General features: G+C 52.7%; 1 protein-coding gene and 1 non-coding gene across 2 annotated transcripts; both read right to left on the reverse strand.

Moving 5' to 3' along the window:
- Positions 1-518: 518 nt before the first annotated feature.
- Positions 519-23,855, reverse strand: HNRNPUL2 (heterogeneous nuclear ribonucleoprotein U like 2). The gene is made up of 14 exons (XM_077789698.1): positions 23,050-23,855; positions 18,673-18,796; positions 17,125-17,201; positions 15,228-15,367; positions 13,972-14,062; positions 13,067-13,179; positions 11,568-11,834; positions 10,341-10,463; positions 9,164-9,295; positions 7,729-7,897; positions 6,079-6,279; positions 3,947-4,032; positions 3,276-3,383; positions 519-660 (listed from the first exon to the last, which is right to left on the reverse strand). Exons 1-14 carry the CDS (start codon positions 23,729-23,731, stop codon positions 592-594), a joined length of 2,382 nt encoding a protein of 793 aa, XP_077645824.1. The 5' UTR covers positions 23,732-23,855; the 3' UTR covers positions 519-591.
- Positions 23,856-25,040: 1,185 nt separating this feature from the next.
- LOC144247965 (U2 spliceosomal RNA) lies at positions 25,041-25,231 on the reverse strand. Its single transcript, XR_013341400.1, has one exon. It is a non-coding gene; the product is annotated as a U2 spliceosomal RNA (small nuclear RNA).
- Positions 25,232-25,754: the final 523 nt, after the last annotated feature.

The raw sequence follows: 25,754 nt of genomic DNA on the forward strand, positions 1-25,754 counted from the left end.
GGGCCCAACCCCCCCCCTTTTCCCTGGGAATGGCCCCAAAATTCACCAAATTCCACCAAAATCCCCCAAAACTTTCCCAGAGATTTCCAGGGAAATGCAGAGGGGGGGAGGGGAAGATTTGGGGGGAACTTTTTGCCCCTTTTCCCCTTTATTCCCCCCAAAACCCCATCCCCCACCCCCTCAGGAAGGGAAATTTTCCCTTTTTTCCCATTTTTCCCCCTAAATTCGCCTCCTCCGCCCCTCCCCCACCGCCAAAACCTGGGATTTTTTTTTTTTTCCATTTTCCCTCTTTTTTTTTTTTTTTTATACAATTACAACAAAATTCTTTCAACAAACTTTAAAAAAAAAAATTTACATTTTCCATCTTTTTTTTTGCCTTTTTTTTTTACCATTTCCCCCCTTTTTTTTCCACTTTTTTTTCCTCTCTCCCCCTCCCCCCGTTGATTTTTCCAGCCCCTCCCCCCCTCCCCGTTTTTTTTTCTCCCCCCCTTTTTTTTTTTGTTTTTTTTTTTGTTTAATTTCCCCTCCCCCCACCCCTGCCCCGCCCCCACCTCCCCAAAATTTTCGGGATTTTTTGGGATGGGCCGGGGTTCACCGGTAGCCCTGGTAGCCGTAGTAGTTCCTGTAGTACCGGTCTCTGTCCTGGTAGTAGTTCTGCCACTGGTGGGGGGAACTGGGTTAAACTGGGAGCAACTGGGAGGGAACCCCACCAAGAAACAGCTCCCCAAAAATCCCCGAATTTCAGCCCAAAAATCCCCGAATTTCAGCCCAAAAATCCCCCAATTTTAGCCCAAAAATCCCCCAATTTTAGCCCAAAAATCCCTGAATTTCAGCCCAAAAATCCCTGAATTTCAGCCCAAAAATCCCCGAATTTCAGCCCAAAAATCCCCCAATTTAAGCCCAAACATCCCCGAATTTCAGCCCAAAAATCCCCGAATTTCAGCCCAAAAATCCCCGAATTTCAGCCCAAAAATCCCCCAATTTTAGCCCAAAAATCCCCCAATTTCAGCCCAAAAATCCCCGAATTTCAGCCCAAACATCCCCCAATTTTAGCCCAAAAATCCCCCAATTTTAGCCCAAACATCCCCGAATTTCAGCCCAAAAATCCCCGAATTTCAGCCCAAAAATCCCCCAATTTAAGCCCAAACAGCCCCGAATTTCAGCCCAAAAATCCCCGAATTTCAGCCCAAAAATCCCCCAATTTTAGCCCAAAAATCCCCCAATTTTAGCCCAAACATCCCCGAATTTCAGCCCAAAAATCCCCCAATTTTAGCCCCAAAATCCCCCAATTTCAGCCCAAAAATCCCTGAATTTCAGCCCAAAAATCCCCGAATTTCAGCCCAAAAATCCCCCAATTTTAGCCCAAACATCCCCCAATTTCAGCCCAAAAATCCCCCAATTTTAGCCCAAAAATCCCCCAATTTTAGCCCAAACATCCCCGAATTTCAGCCCAAAAATCCCCCAATTTTAGACCAAAAATCCCCCAATTTCAGCCCAAACATCCCCGAATTTCAGCCCAAAATTCCTCAACTATCACCTAAAAAATCCCAAAAATTCGTCCCAAAACCCCCCACATTTCACCCCAAGAATCTCCAAATTTTATCACAAAACATCTCAGATTTCACCGGAAAAATTCCTACATTTCACCCCCAAAAATCCTCAAATTTCACCCCAAAAATCCCAAAATTTCACACTGGAACTGCCCCAGTTCCAAGGGCATTTCTGGGGTTTACAACCTGGAGTAGCCCAGGGGTAAATCCCAGTTTAACCCCGATATAAATCCCAGTTTAACCCGAGTAAATCCCAGTTTAACCCCAGAGTCAATCCCAGTTTAACCCTGATATAAATCCCAGTTTAACTGCAGTGTAAATCCCAGTTTAATCCCAGTTTAACCCTGGTATAAATCCCAGTTTAACCCTGGTATAAATCCCAGTTTAACTGCAGTGTAGATCCCAGTTCAACCCCAGTTTAACCCCGGTATAAATCCCAGTTTAACCCCTGAGTAAATCCCAGTTTAAGCCCAGTTGCAGATCCCAGTTTAACTCCCAGTTGAACCCCGGTGCAGATCCCAGTTTAACCCTGGTACAAATCCCAGTTTAACCGTGGTACAAATCCCAGTTTATCCCAGTTTATCCCAGTTTAACCCAGTGTAGATTCCAGTTTATCCCAGTTTAACCCAGTGTAGATCCCAGTTTATCCCAGTTTAACCCAGTTTATCCCAGTTTAACCCAGTTTATCCCAGTTTAACCCAGTTTATCCCAGTTTATCCCAGTTTAACCCAGTGTAGATCCCAGTTTAACCCAGTTTAACCCAGTTTAACCCAGTTTATCCCAGTTTATCCCAGTTTAACCCAGTGTAGATCCCAGTTTAACCCAGTTTATCCCAGTTTATCCCAGTTTAACCCAGTTTAACCCAGTTTATCCCAGTTTATCCCAGTTTAACCCAGTGTAGATCCCAGTTTAACCCAGTTTAACCCAGTTTATCCCAGTTTAACCCAGTGTAGATCCCAGTTTATCCCAGTTTAACCCAGTTTATCCCAGTCCAGCCCCACCTCGCGGTTGTACTGCCGGTAGTAGTCGCGGTATCTGTTGTAGTGACCCCAGTGTACCCCCAGTTTAACCCAGTGTAGATCCCAGTTTATCCCAGTTTAACCCAGTTTATCCCAGTTTAACCCAGTTTATCCCAGTTTATCCCAGTTTATCCCAGTTTAACCCAGTTTATCCCAGTTTATCCCAGTTTATCCCAGTTTAACCCAGTGCAGATCCCAGTTTATCCCAGTTTATCCCAGTTTATCCCAGTTTATCCCAGTTTAACCCAGTTTATCCCAGTTTAACCCAGTTTATCCCAGTTTATCCCAGTCCAGCCCCACCTCGCGGTTGTACTGCCGGTAGTAGTCGCGGTATCTGTTGTAGTGACCCCAGTTTAACCCAGTGTAGATCCCAGTTTAACCCCGGTGCAGATCCCAGTTTATCCCAGTTTATCCCAGTTTAACCCAGTTTATCCCAGTTTATCCCAGTTTAACCCAGTTTAACCCAGTGTAGATCCCAGTTTATCCCAGTTTATCCCAGTTTATCCCAGTTTAACCCAGTTTATCCCAGTTTAACCCAGTTTATCCCAGTTTATCCCAGTTTAACCCCAGTGTAGATCCCAGTTTATCCCAGTTTATCCCAGTTTATCCCAGTTTAACCCCAGTGTAGATCCCAGTTTATCCCAGTTTATCCCAGTTTATCCCAGTTTATCCCAGTTTATCCCAGTTTATCCCAGTCCAGCCCCACCTCGCGGTTGTACTGCCGGTAGTAGTCGCGGTATCTGTTGTAGTCGTAGTCGCGGCCGTAGAACCGATCGTCGTAGCCCCGGTAGCGCTCGTAAAAGTTCCGGTAGCCCTGGGGAAGGATGGTAAAAATGTTCATTTTCCTGGAAATGCCCCCAAAGTGACCCAAAAATGACCCGGAAATGCCCCAAAACTGCCCCAACCTGGCCCAGAAGCGCCCCGGGAGGGCTGGAAACGCCCGGAAGGTTCCGGAAGCGCCCCGGGAGGGCTGGAAACGCACCAAAAATGCCCAAAACTGCCCCAAAACGGCTCCAACCCAGCCTGGAAGCGCCCCAGGAATGCAGGAAAGCCCCGGAGGGATCCGGGAAGCCCCGGAAGGTTCTGGAAAGCCCCGGAAGGTTCCGGAAAGCCCCGGAAGGTTCCGGAAAGCCCCGGAAGGTTCCGGAAAGCCCCGGAGGGATCCAGAAAGCCCCGGAAGGTTCCGGGAAGCCCCGGAAGGTTCCGGAAAGCCCCGGAAGGTTCCGGGAAGCCCCGGAGGGTTTCGGGAAGCCCCGGAAGGTTCTGGGAAGCCCCGGAAGGTTCCGGAAAGCCCCGGGGGGTTCCGGGAAGCCCCGGAGGGATCTGGAAAGCCCCGGAAGGTTCCGGAAAGCCCCGGAAGGTTCCGGCAGCGCTCACCCCGCGGTTGCCCGGCTGGCCCCAGTACTGCGGCTGCTGCTGGCCCCCGTAGATGCGGCTGTCGTAGCCCCGGCGCTGCCCCCCGACTGCGGAGCCAACGGGAACGGGAACGGGAACGGGAACGGGAATGGGAACGGGAACGGGAACGGGAATGGGAATGGGAATGGGAATGGGAATGGGGATGGGAATGGGAACGGGAAATGGGAATGGGAAATGGGAATGGGAATGGGAAATGGGAATGGGAATGGGAAATGGGAACGGGAACGGGGATGGGAACGGGAATGGGAATGGGAACGGGAATGGGAACGGGAACGGGAATGGGAACGGGAATGGGAACGGGAAATGGGAATGGGAATGGGAAATGGGAATGAGAAATGGGAATGGGAATGGGAAATGGGAATGGGAAATGGGAATGGGAATGGGAAATGGGAATGGGAAATGGGAATGGGAACGGGAATGGGAACGGGAAATGGGAACGGGAACAGGAACGGGAACGAGAACGGAAATGGGAACAGGAATGGGAATGGGAACGGGAATGGGAAATGGGAACAGGAACGGGAAATGGGAATGGGAACGGGTCAGAGCAGGAACGCCAACCATCCCCACATCCCGCATGAATACCGCTCCAAACCCTCACACCTGCCCCAAATCCAGCAAAGAAACCTTAAAAGCCAGCCCCAAACCAGCCCCAAATCCAGCCCCAAACCAGCCCCAAACCAGCCCCAAACCCCTCGAATCCCAACCAAAACCCTCAAATATGGCCCAAAACCCTCAAACCCAGCCCAAATCCCAACCAAAACCCTCAAATCCCACCCAAACCCCTCAAATCCAGCCCAAATCCCAACCAAAACCCTCAAATCCAGCCCAAAACCCTCAAATCCAGCCCAAAACCCTCAAATCCAGCCCAATGCAGTTTTTTCTCCATTTTATCCCATTTTCCCCATTTTATCCCATTTTTACCCCGTTTTTTCCCATTTTAACCCCATTTTTTCCCATTTTTACCCCATTTTATCCCATTTCAACCCCATTTTATCCCATTTTAACCCCATTTTATCCCATATTAACCCCGTTTTTTCCCATTTTTACCCCATTTTTTCCCATTTTTCCCCAGTTTTATCCCGTTTTCCCCGCTGCTGACCGTAGCCCTGGCCGCAGTTGCGGTTCTGCCGGTTGCGCTTGTTGCGGTTGTTGCAGCAGTTGCCAGCTCCCATTTTAACCCCATTTTATCCCATTTTAACCCCATTTTATCCCATTTTATCCCATTTTAACCCCATTTTATCCCATTTTAACCCCATTTTATCCCATTTTATCCCCGTTTTTTCCCATTTTTCCCCAGTTTTATCCCATTTTTACCCCGTTTTTTCCCATTTTATCCCCATTTTATCCCATTTTTACTCCGTTTTATCCCATTTTTACCCCGTTTTTTCCCATTTTTACCCCATTTTTTCCCATTTTCCCCAGTTTTATCCCATTTTTACCCCGTTTTTTCCCATTTTTACCCCGTTTTTTCCCATTTTTCCCCAGTTTTATCCCGTTCTCCCCGCTGCTGACCGTAGCCCTGGCCGCGGTTGCGGTTCTGCCGGTTGCGCTTGTTGCGGTTGTTGCGGCGGTTGCCAGCTCCCATTTTAACCCCATTTTATCCCATTTTTACCCCGTTTTTTCCCATTTTTACCCCGTTTTATCCCATTTTACCCCGTTTTTTCCCATTTTTACCCCGTTTTTTCCCATTTTTACCCCGTTTTATCCCATTTTAACCCCATTTTATCCCATTTTTACCCCGTTTTTTCCCATTTTAACCCAGTTTTTTCCCATTTTAACCCCATTTTATCCCATTTTTACCCCGTTTTTTCCCATTTTAACCCAGTTTTTTCCCATTTTAACCCCATTTTATCCCATTTTTACCCCGTTTTATGCCATTTTAACCCAGTTTTTTCCCATTTTAACCCCGTTTTATCCCATTTTAACCCCGTTTTTTCCCATTTTTACCCCGTTTTTTCCCATTTTTACCCCGTTTTATCCCATTTTTACTCCGTTTTATCCCATTTTTCCCCAGTTTTTTCCCATTTTTACCCCGTTTTTTCCCGTTTTTTCCCATTTTCCCCCAGTTTTATCCCGTTCTCCCCGCTGCTGACCGTAGCCCTGGCCGCGGTTGCGGTTCTGCCGGTTGCGCTTGTTGCGGTTGTTGCGGCGGTTGCCGCGCTTCTCCGAGGGCGGCAGCTGCTTCCGCGCCTCCTCCTTCCAGCGCAGCACCAGCGGCGCCGCCTCGTCCCGGCCCAGCTCCCCGAACAGAACCTCGTCCACGTACTCGCTCTTCTCCGGGATCGAGTAGTTGGCTGGGAAACGGGAAAAATGGGCTCAGAAACGGGGGAGAACGGCTCAGAAATGGGGAAAATGGGCTCAGAAATGGGGAAAAACGGGAAAAAACAGCTCAGAAACGGGGAAAAACGGCTCAGAAACAGGAAAAATGGGCTCAGAAATGGGGAAAAACGGGAAAAAACTGCTCAGAAATGGGGAAGAACGGCTCAGAAATGGGGAAAATGGGAAAAATGGGCTCAGAAATGGGAAAAGACGGGAAAAAACGGCTCAGAAACGGGGGAAAACGGCTCAGAAATGGGAAAAATGGGCTCAGAAATGGGGAAAAACGGGAAAAAACTGCTCAGAAACGGGGAAGAACGGCTCAGAAATGGGAAAAATGGGCTCAGAAATGGGGAAAAATGGCAAAAATGGGCTCAGAAATGCGGAAAAACGGCTCAGAAACGGAGAAAACGGCTCAGAAATGGGAAAAACGGCTCAGAAATGGGGAAAAATGGTTCAGAAATGGGGAAAAACGGCTTAGACACAGGGAAAAACAGGAAAAGAGGGCCCAGAAATGGGGAAAAACGGTTCAGAAACGGAGAAAACGGCTCAGAAATGGGGAAAAGTCAGAATTTACTGGGGGAAAATCGGTGCTGGGAGTCGCGAGATGTCCGGGGATTTCCACCCTTTTTTCCCCTCATTTCTCAGGGATTTTCCCCATTTTTTCCCATCATTTCCCAGATTTTCCCCCTCATTTCCCAGGAATTCTCCCTGTTTTTCCTCCTCGTTTCCCAGGGATTTTCCACCCATTTCTTCCCCCATTTCCCATCATTTTCCCCCCTCATTTTAAATGGATTTTCCCCCTCATTTTCCATGGATTTCCCCCCCTCATTTCCCATGGATTTTCCCCCTCATTTCCCAGGGATTTTCCCCCTCATTTCCCAGGGATTTCCCCCGTTTCCCCCCTCTTTTCCCATGGATTTCCCCCCTCCTTTTCCATGGATTTTCCCCCTCATTTCCCATGGATTTTCCCCCTCATTTTCCATGGATTTCCCCCCTCCTTTCCCATGGATTTTCCCCCCCATTTCCCATGGATTTTCCCCCTCATTTTCCATGGATTTTCCCCATTCTTCCCCCTCATTTCCCATGGATTTCCCCCCTCATTTCCCATGGATTTTCCCCCTCATTTCCCATGGATTTCCCCCCTCATTTCCCATGGATTTTCCCCCTCATTTCCCATGGATTTCCCCCCTCATTTCCCATGGATTTTCCCCCTCATTTCCCAGGGATTTTCCCCCTCATTTCCCAGGGATTTCCCCCGTTTCCCCCCTCATTTCCCATGGATTTTCCCCCTCCTTTTCCATGGATTTCCCCCCTCATTTCCCATGGATATTCCCCCTCATTTCCCATGGATTTCCCCCCTCATTTCCCATGGATTTTCCCCCTCATTTCCCATGGATTTCCCCCCCATTCCCGGGATTTCCCACCTTTCATCTCCAGCATGACGGAGTCGGGGACGTCGTCGCCCTCGGCCTGGCGCCGCTGCTGCAGGCGCTGCTCCCACTCCGGCTCCGGCGGGACGATCACCACGACTTTCCGGGAAAAGCCCTTGAAGGCCGAGAGCTTCCGGCGCTGCCCCGAGTTGTACACGTTGCACTGGGGGGAAATGGGAATTCGGGGAAAAATTGGGATTTTGGGAGAAAAATTGGGATTTTTGGGGGAAAAAATTGGGATTTTGGGGGAAAAAATTGGGATTTTTGGGGGAAAAAAGTTGAGGTTTTGGGGAAAAATTGGGATTTTGGGGGAAAAATTGGGATTTTGGGAGAAAAAATTGAGGTTTGAGGGGAAAATTGGGATTTTGGGGGAAAAATTGGGGTTTGGGGGGAAAAAAATGAGGTTTGGGGGAAAAAATTGGATTTGGGAAAGAAAATTGGGATTTGGGGGTAAACTGGGCCAGTTCTCCCAGATTTCTGGATTCATTTTCCCAGATTCCTGAGCCACTTTCCCAGATTCCACAGCCGGTTTTCCCGGGTTGGTTTTTCCTGAATTTCTGGGCCAGTTTTCCGGGCTGGTTTCCCCAAATTCCTGAGCCACTTTCCCAGATTTTTGGACCCATTTTCCTGGATTCCTGAGTCAGTTTTCCCTAGATTCCTGAGCTGTTTTTCCCAGATTTCTGGGCTGGTTTTCCGGGCTGGTTCTCCCAGATTTCTGTGCCCATTTTCCCAGATTCCTGAACCGGTTTTCCCTGGATTTTTGAGCTGGTTTTCTAGGCTGGTTTCCCCAAATTCCTGGACCTGTTTTCCCCAATTCCCAGGCTGTTTTTCCCTGGATTCCGGGACCAGTTTTCCCTGGATTTCTGAACCGTTTTTTCCGGGATTCCCAGACCCATTTTCCCAGATTCCCAGGCTGGTTTTCCCAGATTCCCGGGCTGGTTTTCCCAGATTCCCGGGCTGGTTTTCCCGCGTTCCCAGGCCCACATTCCCGTGTTCCCAGGCCCGTGATCCCGTGTTCCCGGGCCGGCATTCCCAGTTCTCCCGCGTTCCCGGCTCTCCCACATTCCCAGTTCTCCCACATTCCCGGGCCCACATTCCCGGCTCTCCCACATTCCCAGTTTTCCCGCGTTCCCAGGCCCACATTCCCAGTTCTCCCACATTCCCGGCTCTCCCGCGTTCCCGGCTCTGCTGTGTTCCCAGTTCTCCCGCATTCCCGGGCCCACATTCCCAGTTTTCTTGTGTTCCCAGGCCCACATTCCCAGCTCTCCCGCATTCCCGGCTCTCCCACGTTCCCGGCCGGCATTCCCGCGTTCCCAGCCCACATTCCCAGTTCTCCCACATTCCCGGCCGGCATTCCCGCGTTCCCAGCCCGCATTCCCAGCTCTCCCACATTCCCGGCCGGCATTCCCGGCGCTCCCGGCCCCCGCACCTGGTCGAGGATGAAGTTGCGGCGGGCGCGCGGCGCGATCTGCACCAGCTTGCTAAGGCACTGCGCCGCCTGCTGAGTCAGCAGATCCCGGCTCTGCGCGTCCAGCTCCTCCTCGGGCTCCGGGCCCCGCGTCTGCGGATCCGGGAATTCGGGAACGCCGGGATCAGCGCGGGGGGGACGAGCTGGCCCCGGCCGGGCCGCGAATCCCGGAAATCCCGCCCCGTTAGTCCCGGATTTCCCAGCCGTGCCTCCCCGTTATTCCTGAATTTCCCATCTGTGCCATCCCATTATTCCCAGATTTCCCATCTGTGCCATCCCATTATTCCCGGATTTCCCATCTGTGCCATCCCATTATTCCCGAATTTCACACCCGTACCACCCCGTTATTCCCAAATTTCCCACCCCTGCCATCCCATTATTCCCAGATTCCCACCCATACCACCCCATTATTCCCGGATTTCCCAGCTGTTCCATCCCATTATCCCATCCCATTATTCCTGGATTTCCCACCCCTACCACCCCGTTATTCCCGGATTTCCCAGCCGTGCCACCCCGCTATTCCCAGATTTCCCATCTGTGCCATCCCATTATTCCTGAATTTCCCACCCCTGCCATCCCATTATTCCTGAATTTCCCACCCATACCACCCCATTATTCCTGAATTTCCCACCCCTGCCATCCCATTATTCCCAGATTCCCACCCCTGCCACCCCATTATTCCCAGATTTCCCACCCCTGCCATCCCGTTATTCCCAGATTTCCCACCCCTGCCATCCCATTATTCCCGGATTTCCCACCCGTATCACCCCGTTATTCCCAGATTTCCCAGCTGTGCCATCCCATTATCCCATCCCATTATTCCTGGATTTCCCAGCCCTACCACCCCGTTATTCCCAGATTTCCCATCTGTACCACACCGTTATTCCCAGATTTCCCACCCATACCACCCCATTATTCCCAGATTCCCACCCCTGCCATCCCATTATTCCTGAATTTCCCACCCATACCACCCCATTATTCCCAGATTTCCCACCCCATTATCTCAGGATCCCAATATCCATGGATCTCGTTATCCATGGATCCCACCATTTCCCTAATCCCATTATCCCATGGATCCCACAATTCCACCGTTCCCAGCATTCCCAGCGTTCCCACATTCCCAGATCCCGGCGCTGACCCTGAGCTGGTGCAGGACCCGCTCGGTTCCCAGGATGTTGTAGCGCTTCTCCCGGTTTTCCTGGGAATGTTTCTGTGCCCACTGCGTCTTCCCAGAGCCCGGGAGCCCCACCATGAGCAGCACCTGCGGAGAGCACGGAATTCCCGCCTGGAATTCCCGAAGGATCCAGGGAAAAGGGGCACGGGATTCCCCATGGATCCAGGGAAAAGGGGCACGGGATTCCCACGGATCCAGGGAAAAGGGGCACGGGATTCCCCATGGATCCAGGCACACGATTCCCAGGGGATCAGGACTGGAATTCCCCACGGATCCAGGGAAAAGGGGCACGGGATTCCCCACGGATCCAGGGAAAAGGGGCATCGGAATCCCCAATGAATCCAGAGGGATCAATACTGGGATTCCCAATGGGTCCACGCCAGGATTCCCAATGGAACCATGCCAGGATTCCCAGTGGATCCAAAGACACAAACACCCAGATTCCCATTGGATCCGTGCCTGGATTCCCATTGGATCCATGCCCGGATTCCCATTGGATCCGTGCCCGGATTCCCAGGGGATCCATGCCCAGATTCCCATTGGATCCATGCCCGGATTCCCATTGGATCCGTGCCCGGATTCCCAGGGGATCCATGCCCAGATTCTCAGCAAATCCAAAGGGACAAATACCAGAATTCCCATTGGATCCATGCCCGGATTCCCAGTGGATCCCTGCCAGAACTCCCAGTAAATCCAGAGGGACAAACACCCGGATTCCCAGTGGATCCAGAGGAACAAACCCCACAATTCCCAGTGGATCCAGAGGAACAAACACCCAGATTCCCAGCGAATCCCTGCCGGAATTCCAAGCGGATCCAGAGGGACAAACACCACAATTCCCACTGGATCCCTGCCCGGATTCCCAGCAGATCCAGAGGAACAAACCCCACAATTCCCCGCGGATCCCTGCCCGGATTCCCACTGGATTCCTGCCTTGATTCCCAGTGGATCCAGAGGAACAAACCCCACAATTCCCAGGGGATCCAGAGGGACAAACCCCACAATTCCCAGCGGATCCCTGCCCGAATTCCCAGCAGATCCAGAGGGACAAACCCCACAATTCCCCGCGGATCCCTGCCCGGATTCCCCGCGGATCCCTGCCCGGATTCCCCGCGGATCCCTGCCTGGATTCCCCGCAGATCCCTCCCCAATCCCCAATCCCCAATCCCCAATCCCAGCCCCGGCACCCACCTCGCACTCCTCGGTGCTCCGGGGCCCCGCGGGCGTGCGGACGCGCTCCGGGGCGGGCACGTCGTGGATGAAGAGGAATCCCTCGGGCACGGGCGCCAGGGGCTGGGGGCGCTGCCCGAAGTTGAGCTCCACGGCGCAGCCCTTGCACAGCACGTGGGGCAGCAGCGCCCGCGCGCCCAGCGCCGCCTTGGCCACGCGGAAGGCGGCGCCCAGCGCCCGCCCGTTCTTGGAGAAGGACAGCTCCACCAGCTCGGCGCCCTCGAAGTCCTGCGGGCACGGAGCCGGCCTGTGCCCACGCTTCTCCGGGACTTTTCCTGATTTTTACTGGTGTTCCCCCGATTTTTCCCTTTTATTCCATGCTTCTTCCCTATTTTTCCTGGGTTTTTCCATTATTTTTCCCTTTTTTCCTGGGATTTTCCATTATTTTTCCCTTTTTTCCTGGGTTTTTCCATTGTTTTTCCCTTTTTTCCTGGTATTTCCCCGATTTTTCCCTTTATTCCATGCTTCTTCCCTTTTTTCCCTGATTTTTCCTGGGTTTTTCCATTATTTTTCCCTTTTTTCCTGGTATTTCCCCAATTTTTCCCTTTTATTCCATGGTTCTACCCTTTTTTTCCTGATTTTTTCATGATTTTTCCCTTTTTTTACTGGTATTCCCCCAATTTTTCCCTTTTATTCCATGGTTCTACCCTTTTTTCCCTGATTTTTCCTGGTATTTCCATTATTTTTCCCTTTTTTCCTGGGTTTTTCCATTATTTTTCCCTTTTTTCCTGGTATTTCCCCAATTTTTCCCTTTATTCGATGCTTCTTCCCTATTTTTCCTGGGTTTTTCCATTACTTTTCCCTTTTTTCCTGGGTTTTTCAATTATTTTTCCCTTTTTTCCTGGTATTTCCCCGATTTTTCCCTTTCTTCCATGGTTCTTCCCTTTTTTTCCTGATTTTTCCTGGGTTTTTCCATTATTTTTCCCTTTTTTCCTGGTATTTCCCCGATTTTTCCCTTTATTTCATGCTTCTTCCCTTTTTTCCCTGATTTTTCCTTAGTTTTTCATGATTTTTCCCTTTTTTCCTGGGTTTTTCCATTATTTTTCCCTTTTTTCCTGGTATTTCCCCGATTTTTCCCTTTTATTCCATGGTTCTACCCTTTTTTTCCTGATTTTTTCCTGATTTTTCCCTTTTTTTACTGGTATTCCCCCGATTTTTCCCTTTTATTCCATGGTTCTACCCTTTTTTTCCTGATTTTTCCTGGGTTTTTCCATTATTTTTCCCTTTTTTCCTGGGTTTTTCCATTATTTTTCCCTTTTTTCCTGGTATCTCCCCAGTTTTTCTCTTTTATTCCATAGTTCTTCCCCTTTTTTCCTGGGTTTTTCCATTATTTTCCCCTTTTTTTCCTGTTTTTTTCCCAGGTTTTTCCCCCATTTCCCCCCCGATTTTCCCAGTTTTTCCCCATGCATTTCCATTTTTCCCAGATTTCCCCAAGAATTCCCATTTTTCCCCGTGCTCACCGCGAAGCAGCCGATGACGTCGTTTTCCCCGAAGCTCTCCCCGAATTCCTCGAATTTTCCGTTTTCCACCTTCAGCCCCCGCCCGTCGAAGCCGTAGGAAAACTCGTCCTCCCCTGAACGGGGCAAAAAAAGGGAATTTGGGAATTTGGGAATTTGGGCATTTTCCGGTGGATTCCGGGGAATCTGGGGCGGATTTGGGGATTTGGGGGCGGATTTGAGATGGATTTCAGGGAATTTGGGGTGGATTCCGGGATCCTGGATGGATTTGGGGAATCCTGGATGGATTTGGGGTGGAATTTAGGGGATTTGGGGCTGGATTTTGGGATCCTGGGCTGGATTTGAGGTGGATTCGGGCTGGATTTTGGGGGGATTTTGGGATCCCGGCTGGATTTGGGGTGAATTGGGGGTGGATTGGGGCTGGATTTTAGGATCCTGGCTGGATTCGGGATGGATTTCAGGGGGATTTTGGGGGGATTTTGGGGGGATTTTGGGATCCCGGCTGGATTTTGGGATCCCGGCTGGATTTGGGTTGGATTGGGGCTGGATTCGGGGTGGATTTCAGGGGGATTTTGGGGGGATTTCGGGGGATTTTGGGATCCCGGCTGGATTTTGGGATCCCGGCTGGATTTGGGGTGGATTCGGGCTGGATTTCGGGGGGATTTTGGGGGATTTTGGGGGATTTTGGGGGATTTTGGGGGATTTTGGGATCCCAGCTGGATTTGAGGTGGATTTTGGGATCCCGGCTGGATTTGGGGTGGATTGGGGCTGGATTTTGGGGGGATTTTGGGGGATTTTGGGGGATTTTGGGGGATTTTGGGTGGATTTCAGGGGGATTTCAGGGGATTTCGGGGGATTTCAGGGGATTTCGGGGAATTTCGGGGGATTTTGGGGGATTTGGGGCTCACCCAGCTGGGAGTGGGAGAAGTCCACGGACCAGCCCACGCGCAGCAGCGGCACCTCGGAGCTGCCCTCCTTCCCCGGGAGGTTCTGCGACACCTGCGGGAAATTCCGGATCTGGGCCCGGGAAATCCCAAAAACCCCACACACCCAAAACCCGAGGCAATTCCCCGTTTTTCCCATTTTTCCCATTTTTCATGGATTTTTCCCCCTGGATTTTGCTCATTTTTCCCAAGATTTCTCCCATTTGCCCTGGAATTTTTCCCCTTTTCCCCTGGGATTTTTCCCCGATTTCCTATGGATTTTTCCCATTTTCCCTGGAATTTTTCCTCTTCTTCCCCAGGGACTTTTTCCCTGTGATTTTTCCCCATTTCCCCCATGATTTTTCCCCTTTTTCCCAGGAATTTCTGCCCAGGAATTTTTCCCCTTTTTCCCTAGAATTTTTCCCCAATTTCCTATGGATTTTTCCCATTTTCCCTGGAATTTTTCCCCTTTAACCCAAGGATTTTTCCCTGTGATTTTTCCCCAGTGATTTCCCCCCATTTCCCCCATGACTTTTCCCCATTTCCCCCGTGATTTTCCCAGTGACTTTTTTCCTTATTTCCCCCGTGATTTTTTCCCCATTTCCCTGTGATTTTCCCCCATTTCCCCCGTGACTTTTTCCCCCATGATTTTTCCCCATTTCCCCTGTGATTTTTTCCCCATTTCCCCCATGATTTTTCCCCATTTCCCCTGTGATTTCCCCCCATTTCCCCTGTGATTTTCCCAGTGATTTTTTTCCCCATTTCCCCCGTGATTTCCCATGATTTCCCATTATTTCCCCTCGTGATTTCCCATGATTTCCCCCGTGATTTCCCCGTGATTCCCCCGTGATTCCCCCGTGATTTCCCCGTGATTCCCCCGTGATTTCCCCCGTGATTTTTTCCCCATTTCCCCCATGATTTCCCCATGATCCCCCCGTGATTCCCCGGATTTCCCCCATGATTTCCCCCATGATTTCCCCATTTCCCCCGTGATTTTTTCCCCCATTTCCCCCGTGATTTTTTTCCCCATTTCCCCCGTGATTTTTTTCCCCATTTCCCCCGTGATTTTTTTCCCCATTTCCCCCGTGATTCCCCTGTGATTTTCCCCGATTTCCCCCCTGATTTCCCCGTGATCCCCCCGTGATTCCCCGGATTTCCCCCATGATTTCCCCCATGATTTCCCCCATTTCCCCCGTGATTTTTTCCCCATTTCCCCGTGATCCCGGTTTCCCGTTGCCCACCTTGGCCTGGAAGCAGACGCGGCCGCGGGCGACGCCGTGGGTGCCGCGGGCGCCGGCCCAGAGCCCCGGGAAGCGCTCGGAGAAGAGCGGCTGCCCCCCGTAGCGGTCCCGGCTGGCACGGAACTGCAGGTCCGACGTGTCTGCCCAGAGAATTCCCCAATTCCAACCGCGGCCTCGGAGCCGCCAGAACCCCCAACCCACCCCAAAATCCCTGAAAACGGCACCAAAATCCCCAACCCCACCCCAAAATCCCTGAAAATGGCACCAAAACCCTCAAATCCACCCCAAAATCCCTGAAAACGGCACCAAAACCCCCGAATCCACCCCAAAATCCCGGCTGGCATCGAGGCACGGCGACCCCAAAACCAAAAATCCTGGAATTGCCCCGGGATTCGCATTGGGGCGGCCCAAAATTCCACCTGGAATTCTTCAAACCCAACCCAAATCCCTGAAAACGGCACCAAAACCCCCAAATTCACCCAAAATCCCTGAAAACGGCACCAAAATCCCCAAATTCAGCCCAAAATCCCTGAAAATGGCACCAAAACCCTCAAATCCACCCCAAAATCCCTGAAAACGGCACCAAAACCTCAGAATCCACCCCAAAATTCCTGAAAACGGCACCAAAACCCCCAAATTCACCCCAAAATTCCTGAAAACGGCACCAAAACCCCCAAATCCACCCAAAATCCCTGAAAACGGCACCAAAACCCTCAAATCCACCCCAAAATCCCTGAAAACGGCACCAAAACCCCCAAATCCACCCCAAAATCCCTGAAAACGGCACCAAAACCTCAGAATCCACCCCAAAATTCCTGAAAACGGCACCAAAACCCCCAAATCCACCCCAAAATCCCTGAAAATGGCACCAAAACCTCCGAATCCACCCCAAAAATCCCTGAAAACGGCACCAAAACCCTCAAATCCACCCCAAATCCCTGAAAACGGCACCAAAATCCCCAAATCCACCCCAAATCCCTGAAAACGGCACCAAAATCCCCAAATCCACCCCAAATCCCTGAAAACGGCACCAAAATCCCCAAATTCACCCCAAAATCCTGGCTGCCGTCGAGGCAGGGCGACCCCCAAAATAAAAATCCTGGAATTGCCCCGGGATTCGCATTGGGGCGGCCCAAAATTCCACCTGGAATTCTTCAAACCCACCCAAAATCCCTGAAAACGGCACCAAAATCCCCAAATTCACCCAAAATCCCTGAAAACGGCACCAAAATCCCCAAATCCACCCCAAAATCCCTGAAAATGGCACCAAAACCCCCAAATTCACCAAAAATCCCTGAAAACGGCACCAAAACCCCCAAATTCACCCAAAATCCCTGAAAACGGCACCAAAACCCCCAAATTCACCAAAAATCCCTGAAAACGGCACCAAAATCCCCAAATTCAGCCCAAAATCCCACCTGGGATTAAGGTAGAAACGCCTTGGATCAACAATCGGCTCAAATATTCCCAAAAATTCCCATTGGGGCGGCTCAAACCCAACTCAAATTCCAAAGTGGCTCAAAGGATCCCAAAACTCCACCTGGAATTCTGCATTCCCACCCCAAATCCAAACCAAAATCCCCAAAATTCCCCCAAAATTCTGCCTGCGATCGAGGCGAAGTCACCTCAAATCCCAAAATTCCTGAATTTTTTTTCACCAAACACATCTCGGATGGACCAAAAAACTTCCAATCATCCCAAAAAAAATCCCAAATCATTCCCAAATCCCACAAAAAAACCCCGGACGGTCTCAAAATCCCCTCCCCAATTCCAAAGGATGCCCCCCAAAAACGGCCCCAAATTCCAAAAATCCCTGAGAAACGCCCGGAGTCCCAAAAGGCACCTCCCAGAATCCCCAAAAATTCCCAAAATTCCCAGAATTCCCAGATTCCCGTACAGGTGTCCAGGATCACCAGGGTCTCGTCCTCCTCCCCCTCCGGCGGCTCCTCCTCGGGCGGCGGCGGAGATTTGGATCTGGGGGGGAAACGGCAAAGTTTGGGAAAAATCCCAAATTCCTGGAGGCAAATCCCAAATTCTGAGGGGGAAAATCTTCCTGGGGTGATCCCAAGCCCCAAAACCCCCAGAAAACTCAAAGGAATCCACCAAAAAAATCAGAAAAAAATCGGATTTTTTTTCTTAATTCTGAAAAAACGCAGAAAGAAAAATTCCAGAGAAAGAGGGAAAAAAAAAAAAATCTGAGTAAATTCCAAAATGTTCTTTGAAAGTTCTAAAAAAATATTTTAAAATTCTGAAAAAAAAATCCAGAAATTCCCAAAAATTCTGAAAAATATCAGAAAAAAAATCTAATAAAAAACCTAAAAAATATCAGATGAAAATTCTGAATAAAAATTCTAAAAAAAGTCTTAAAAAAGCATTTTAAAAAGCAAACAAATTCTGAAAAAAAGCTGCAAAAAATTCCCAACATTTCCAGAGAACTTCCTCAAGGCCTGGATGTCCCAGATAGTTGGGAAATGCCCGGGAAATGCCCAGGAAGTGCCAGGAAATGGCAGGAAATGAGAGGAAATGCCAGGAAATGCCCGGGAAATGCCCAGGAAGTGCCAGGAAATGGCAGGAAATGCCCAGGAAATTTCAGGAAAAGCCACAAAATGGGAGGAAATGCCCCAGAAATTCCCAGGAAATTCCAGGAAACGCCAGGAAATGGGAGGAAACACCCAGAAATTGCAGTTATTGCCCAGTTAATGCCCGGCAGCGCCCAGGAAATGCCAGTTAATCCCTGGGAAGAGCCCAGGAATGGTGGGAATGGTGGGAATGGTGGGAATGGCGGGAATTGGCGGGAATGGCCGGGAATGGCGGGAATGGCGGGAATGGCGGGAATGGCGGGAATGGCGGGAATGGCGGGAATGCTGGGAATGGCGGGAATGGTGGGAATGCTGGGAATGGCTGGGAATGGTGGGAATGGTGGGAATGGTGGGAATGGAAGGAATTGGCGGGAATTGGCGGGAATGGTGGGAATTGGCGGGAATTGGCGGGAATTGGCGGGAATTGGCGGGAATGGAAGGAATTGGCGGGAATGGCCGGGAATGGCGGGAATAGCTGGGAATGGCGGGAATGGCCGGGAATGGCGGGAATGGCGGGAATTGCTGGGAATGGCCGGGAATGGCGGGAATGGCCGGGAATGGTGGGAATTGGCAGGAATGGCGGGAATTGCTGGGAATGGCCGGGAATGGCGGGAATGGGTGGGAATGGCGGGAATTGGCGGGAATGGTGGGAATGGTGGGAATGGCGGGAATTGGCGGGAATCGCCGGGAATTGGCAGGAATTGGCGGGAATTGGCAGGAATGGTGGGAATGGCAGGAATGGTGGGAATGGCAGGAATGGTGGGAATGGAAGGAATTGGCGGGAATGGTGGGAATGCTGGGAATGGTGGGAATGCTGGGAATGGCGGGAATTGGCGGGAATTGGCGGGAATGGCGGGAATTCCCACCGGCTGGTGTAGGCCTCCTCGCGGAACTCGTGGTAGGCGCGGCCGTGCTCGTCCTTCTCGTCCCGCAGCCGCTTCAGCCCCCGGCGCTCGGCCTCGGCCTTGGCCTTGTCCTCCTCCTCCTCACCTGGACAGGCAGGACAGGCGGGTTAACCCACACCAGCCCCAAAACAACCCGGGTTAACCCAAACCAGCCCAAACCAGCCCCAAACCAGCCTGGGTTAACCCAAACCAGCCCAAACTAGCCCCAAACCAGCCTGGGTTAACCCAAACCAGCCCCGGCCTTGTCCTCCTCCTCCTCACCTGGACAGGCAGGACAGGCGGGTTAACCCACACCAGGCCTGGGTTAACCCAAACCAGCCCAAACTAGCCCCAAACCAGCCTGGGTTAACCCAAACCAGCCCAAACCAGCCCCAAAACACCCCGGGTTTAACCCAAACCAGCCTGGGTTAACCCAAACCAGCCCGAGTTTAACCCAAACCAGCCCTGGCCTTGTCCTCCTCCTCCTCACCTGCACGGGCAGGACAGGCGGGTTAACCCACACCAGGCCTGGATCAACCCAAACCAGCCTGGGTTAACCCAAACCAGCCCAAACCAGCCCCAAAACAGCCCGAGTTTAACCCAAACCAGCCCCGGCCTTGTCCTCCTCCTCCTCGCCTGCACGGGCAGGACAGGCAGGTTAACCCAGACCAGGCCTGGGTTAACCCAAACCAGCCCAAACCAGCCCCAAACCAGCCTGGGTTAACCCAAACCAGCCTGGGTTAACCCAAACCAGCCCCAAAACAGCCCGAGTTTAACCCAAACCAGCCTTGGCCTTGTCCTCCTCCTCCTCACCTGCACGGGCAGGACAGGCGGGTTAACCCAGACCAGGCCTGGGTTAACCCAAACCAGCCCAAACCAGCCCCAAACCAGCCTGGGTTAACCCAAACCAGCCCTGGCCTTGTCCTCCTCCTCCTCACCTGCACGGGCAGGACAGGCGGGTTAACCCACACCAGGCCTGGATCAACCCAAACCAGCCTGGGTTAACCCAAACCAGCCCAAACCAGCCCAAACCAGCCCCAAAACAGCCTGGGTTAACCCAAACCAGCCCAAACCAGCCCCAAACCAGCCTGGGTTAACCCAAACCAGCCCAAACCAGCCCAAACCAGCCCCAAAACAGCCCGAGTTTAACCCAAACCAGCCCTGGCCTTGTCCTCCTCCTCCTCACCTGGACAGGCAGGACAGGCGGGTTAACCCACACCAGGCCTGGATCAACCCAAACCAGCCCAAACTAGCCCCAAACCAGCCTGGGTTAACCCAAACCACCCCAAACCAGCCCCAAAACAACCCGGGTTAACCCAGACCAGCCCCAAAACAACCCGGGTTAACCCAGACCAGCCCCAAACCAACCCGGGTTTAACCCAAACCAGCCCAAACCAGCCTGGGTTTAACCCAGACCAGCTCCAAACCAACCCGGGTTAACCCAGACCAGGCCTGGTTTAACCCAAACCAGCCCCAAAACAACCCGGGTTAACCCAAACCAGCCCCAAAGCAGGCCGGGTTTAACCCAAACCAACTGGGTTTAACCCAAACCAGCCCCAGTTTAACCCCAAAAAACCCCTGGTTTCACTCTAAAGTATCCCAGATTTCACCCCAGAAGATCCCTGATTTTATTCCAAAATATCCCTGATTTTACCCCAACACAGCCCCAAAAGATCCCTGATTTTACCCCAAAAATCCCTGATTTTACCGAATTCACCCCAAAAATATCCCAGATTTTAATGATTTAACCTCCCAAAATCCCTGATTTTACCCCAAAAATCCCTGATTTTACTGATTTCACCAATTTTACCCAAAAAAATCCCTGATTTTATCCCAAAGCATCCCCAAAAATCCCTGATTTTACTGATTTCACCCCCAAAAGATCATTATTTTACTTATTTAATCCCAAAAAATCCCTGATTTTATCCCAAGACATTCCAAAAAATCCTGATTTTACTGATTTCACCCTGAAAAAAAACCGATTTTACCCCAAAAAAGCCAATTTTACTGATTTTACAAATTTCATCCCAAAAATCCCCAATTTTACTGATTTCACTGCAAAAAATCCGTGATTTTACTGATTTCAGACCAAAAAAAATCCCTAATTTTACTGATTTCACCCCAAAATATCTCAGCTATTCCCAAGAAACCCAATTTCCTGGAAAAAAAACGGTTAAAATTCAGATGTATTTGGGTTTTTTTGTTAAAAGTTGAATTTAAACCAAATATTCCATGAGAATGGCAAAGGTTTAACGGGAATTTTTGGTTTTAGAAAGATTAAAATCTCCTCAAAGTAAATTAAATCAAAAATTCCTGGGAAATTTGGGAATTTTAACGAAATTTCAGATTTGCAGGGACAAAAACCGGTTGAAATTTCTTTTTTTCCCCCTTAAACATCAAATTAAAGCTGAGTCTTCCATTAAAATCTTGGAGCTTTAATGGATTTCTCCAGGATTTGAAGGATGAAATGCCGTTAAAATTCAGATTTTTTTCCTCAAAAATTCCTTCAATCAAAGCTTTCCATTAAGATTTTGGATTTTCCCAGTTTTTAGAGTCGTGAAAAGTGCGTAAAATTCTTATTTTTTTCCTTAAAAATGAATTAAATTTTGTGAAATTCTTGGGGTTTGAATGAATTTTCCTCAAAAAAAAGTCAAATTCCCCTGGGATTTTTCACGAAAAAGATAAAATTCCGGCTCAAAATCCATTGGTTCACTAAAAACTGGAAAATCCAAAGGAAAAAAAAAAGAAAAAATCCAACAGGAAAATCCAAGGAAACACAAAAAATTCTCAGTTTTTCCCTTTGCTTGGCCAAAAAAATCCCCAAAAATCCAACAAGTGCAAATATTCCCAGAAAATCCAAGTTATATTTTCTCAATGTCCTGCAATGGAAATTTTCCAGCTCTTATCCCAAAAAAATCAAAGTTTGGGACAAAATGCAAATAATTTCATTTTATTCCCAATAAAATTACGTCCCATGGTGATCCAAGCTCTACAAATCCTCCCCAAATCAGATTTTTCCCATCAAAAATCAGATTATTTCCTTCAAAATGAGAATTTTTTTCCTCAAATCCCAGGATTTTCCCATCAAAAATTCACTATTTTCCATCAAAAGCCAGGATTTTCCCTTTAAAAAATCCAGTTTTTTCCCTCAAAAAAATCCAGATTTTCTCTCCAAAAATCCACATTTCCCCTCAAAAATCTACATTTTCCCTCCAAAATCAGAATTTTTCCCTCCCAAAGCTGAATTTTCTCACATCCCAAATTTATCCCTTAAAAACCTGGACTTTTCCCCTCATGGTTTTCCCCAATTTCCCCAAATCCCCAATTTTTCTAGTGGGAAATGAGATTTTATCCTGATTTTATCCCAATTTTGGGTTTTTTATCCCAGTTTTCGGGATCCCTCCCGGAGCCTTTCCCGGTTTTTATCCCGATTTTTGGGGATCCCTCCCGAGCTTTGCGGGCCCCTCCCGGGGCTCCTTTCCCGGTTCTGGGGGTTTCTTATCCCGGTCCCGGGGGTCCCGTTCCCGTTCATCCCTCCCGAGGATCCCGGGGCTCCTTTCCCGGTCCCGGGGTTTCTTTTCCCGGTCCCAGAGTTTCTATCCCGGTTCTGGGGGTTCCTCTCCCGTTCCCGGGGATCGCTCCCAAGGATCCCGTTCCCGGTTCCCGGTGTTCCTTTCTCATTCTCGGGGTCCCGTTCCCGTTCATCCCTCCCGAGGATCCCGGGGCTCTTTTCCCGGTCCCGGGGCTCCTCTCCCGAGCATGCCGGGGTCTCGTTCCCGGTACCCGGGGTTCCTTTCCCGTTCCCGTTCCCGGGGATCGCTCCCGAGTCTCCCGGGGTCTCGTTCCCGGTTCCCGGTGCTCCTTTCCCGTTCCCGGGGCTCGTTTCCCATTCCCGGTTCCCTTTCCCATTCCCTGTGCTCCTTTCCCGTTCCCGGGGCTCTCGTTCCCGGGGTTCCTCTCCCGTTCCCGTTCCCGGGGTTCCTTTCCCATTCCCGGTGCTCCTCTCCCATTCCCGGGGCTCTCTCCCGAGGATCCCGGGGTCTCGTTCCCGGTTCCCGGTTCCCTTTCCCATTCCCGGGCTCTCGTTCCCGGTGTTCCTTTCCCGTTCCCGGGGATCGCTCCCAAGGCTCCCGTTCCCGTTCCCGTTGTTCCTCTCCCGTTCCCGGGGATCGCTCCCGAGGATCCCGTTCCTGTTCCCAGGGTTCCTTTCCCATTCCCGGGCTCCCGTTCCCGTTGTTCCTCTCCCGTTCCCGTTCCCGTTGTTCCTCTCCCGTTCCCGTTCCCGTTGTTCCTCTCCCGTTCCCGTTCCCGTTGTTCCTCTCCCGTTCCCGGGGCTCCCTTCCCGTCCCCGCCGCTCACCCGCCGCCTCCTCCTCCTTGGCCTCGGCCGGGGCCGCTTCATCCCCGCTGGGCGCCTCCTCGGGCGGCCGCTCGGCGCCGTTCACGCCGCCGCTTCCTCCTCCTGCTGCTGCTGCTGCTGCTGCTGCTGCTCCCGCCTCGGCCGCCGCCTCCTGCTGCTCCTGCTGCTCCTGCTGCTCCTGCGGCTCCTGCGGCTCCTGCGGCTCCGGCCCCGCGGGCTCGGCCGGGGCCGCCTCTTCCTCCTCCTCCTCCTCCTCCTCCTCCTCCTCCCGGGGGGGGCCGGCCGGGGCCGGGGCCGCCGCTTCGGGGGCCGCGCTGGCGGCGGCGGCCGCCTCGTCCTCATCGGCGAGCAGCGCTTCTTCATCCTCCTCCTCCTCCTCCTCCTCCTCCTCCTCTTCCTCCTCCTCCTCCTCCTCCTCCTCTCCGCGGGGCCGCCCGCCGGGGCCTCCGGCCGGCCCCGCTTCCCCCGCGGCGCCGCTCGAGGCGGCCGCTGCTCCTCCGCCGCCTCCTCCTCCTCCGCCGCCGCCGCCGCCGCCGCCCTCCTCGGGCCCCGCCGCCAACATCTCCGCGTCCAGCGCCTCCTGCAGCCGCTGCGCCAGCTCCACCTTCAGCCCGCGCGCGTCCAGGCCGCGCCGGCCCAGCTCGGCCCGCAGCTCGGTCACCTTCAGCCGCTTCACGTCCATGGCGGGGCCGCCGCGCGGGGAACGGGCCGGGGGGCGAGGGCACGGAGGGGAAGGGAAGCGCAAGGAGCGCGGGCGCGCCGAGGCGGCGGCGGCGGCGAGGCCGGAGCGCGAGGCCGGGCCGGGCCTGAGGCGGCCGCGGGGCGGAGACTGAGGGGAGGGCAGGGGCGGAAGGAAGGGGGCGGAGAAGGGACGGGGAGCGGGGAGCGGGAGAAGCGAGCGAGAGCGCGAGGCGGGAGCGCCGCGCGGGAGCGCCGCAGGGAGGGCAGGGGGCGGCCGGAGCGCGGAGCGATCGCCGGGCCCGTCCCGCTCCCGCCGCCGCCGCCGCCGCCGCCGCCTCAGCCGCGCCTGCGCCGCCGCCCGGCCCCTCCCGCGCCGCCTCACGGCGCAGGCGCGGCGCGTGCGCGGGAAGGGCGGCGCGCGCCGCGCGCAGGCGCCGTGCCGCGCGCCGCTCTCCCCTCCCTTTCCCCCTCGGCCCCACCTACGTGCGCAACGCTCGCTCCCGATGTGGCGGCGGCGCCTCTTCCCCTCTTCCCTTCTTGCGCCTCTTCCCCTCCCTTCCCTCCGAGCGGCCGCGCCACGCCGCTCGGATTTTCTAATTGGCCGCGGCCGCTCTGTTCTGCCCAGCGACGGCGAAAAAGCCGCGCTCCGATTGGCGGCTGAGGGTGAAGATTGGCGGGGGGGGGGGGGGGGGGCGCTCGCCTGACGCGCAGTTTCCCGCCCGCCCGCCCGCCGCCATTTTGTTTTGCTGCGTGAAGCGGGACGAGCGGGGCCGCCGGCGCGGGAAAATGGTTAAAAACGCCTAAAATACAGAAAATAAACGAGATTTATTTCGTTTAAAAACGAAACCCGGCGAGGAAGAAGCGCGGAGGCGGAGAGTGGGAGGCGTTTCCCCCAGGAAACGTGTGGCCCCCCCCGCCCGTTATCGCTGTTGTGAATTCACTGATTCATTTAATAAAACCCTTCAAACCGCCTTGTACGTTCTTTAAGCATCGTTAACACTTATTATCATTCTCGTCAAGCCCCGCTTTCACCCGGAAAGCGCCGAAATGATGGAGTTGAACCTCAGGAAGGGGCAGGCGCCGCCATTTCGCGGCGCGACGGGCGGAGCGGAGCCCCGGGGCTCCCGCGGGGCGGATCCGGTACCGAACCGGGGCCGGAGAACCGGCACGAGCCCTCAGAGCGGTCTGCATTTATTGATCTACAACAACAGAACCGGGCGGGCGCGCCGCTCCCGGAGGCGCCGAGGCTGCTGCCGCCACGGAACCGCGATTGTGATCATCTCATCTGCTGTTCACCGGCACAGGTCCCCGAGGGGTGCACCGTTCCCGGAGGCACTGCAATACCGGCACGATGCGCGGAGCGGAGGGAGCAAGCTCCGGGTCCAACTCCCGAGCCCAAAAATCCGTTTAATATGAAGTCCTCTCATCGAGGACGTATCAGATATTAAACTGATAAGAACAGATACTACACTTGATCTTAGCCAAAAGGCCGAGAAGCGATACCGGATCCCGCTCCGGCCCCGCGCCGGCCGCGCACCGGCCCCGCCCGCACCTCACGGACACCCCCGCGCCGCCGCCGCCCCGCCCGGCCCCGCTCCCGGCCGCCTTCCCCGCCCCGTCCCGCGCTTCCCTCCCGCGTTCGGCGCGTACCGGCCCCTAAAATCCCGAAAATCTCCCCAAAAAATCGTCCCAGCATGCACTGCGCGCGTGGCGACTCAGGAAATGTGCATAACCGCGCCCCTTTATGCAAATAGCATCGCATAGTGGCTTCATAGCCCCGCCCATCGCATTTTTTCCCGCCTCGCTTTGTGATTGGCCGCCCGCGCCGCTGTATGTGCATTGGCACCGCCTCCTTTCCAGCAGGCGGATGATTAGCATAACCCCGCCTTTCGTCGTTAATATGGTAATTTCGCCCGCTCATTTGCATTCTCCCCGCCGCTGCCGCCATTGGGGTCCCGCGTTCCCCTCAAGGCGCTCGGGGCTGGGCGGCAGCGGGACCCCAAAAGCCCCAAATCGGCCCCTCC

The sequence above is a fragment of the Lonchura striata genome, chromosome 36 (assembly GCF_046129695.1).
Source record: "Lonchura striata isolate bLonStr1 chromosome 36, bLonStr1.mat, whole genome shotgun sequence".
Lineage (NCBI taxonomy): Eukaryota > Metazoa > Chordata > Aves > Passeriformes > Estrildidae > Lonchura > Lonchura striata.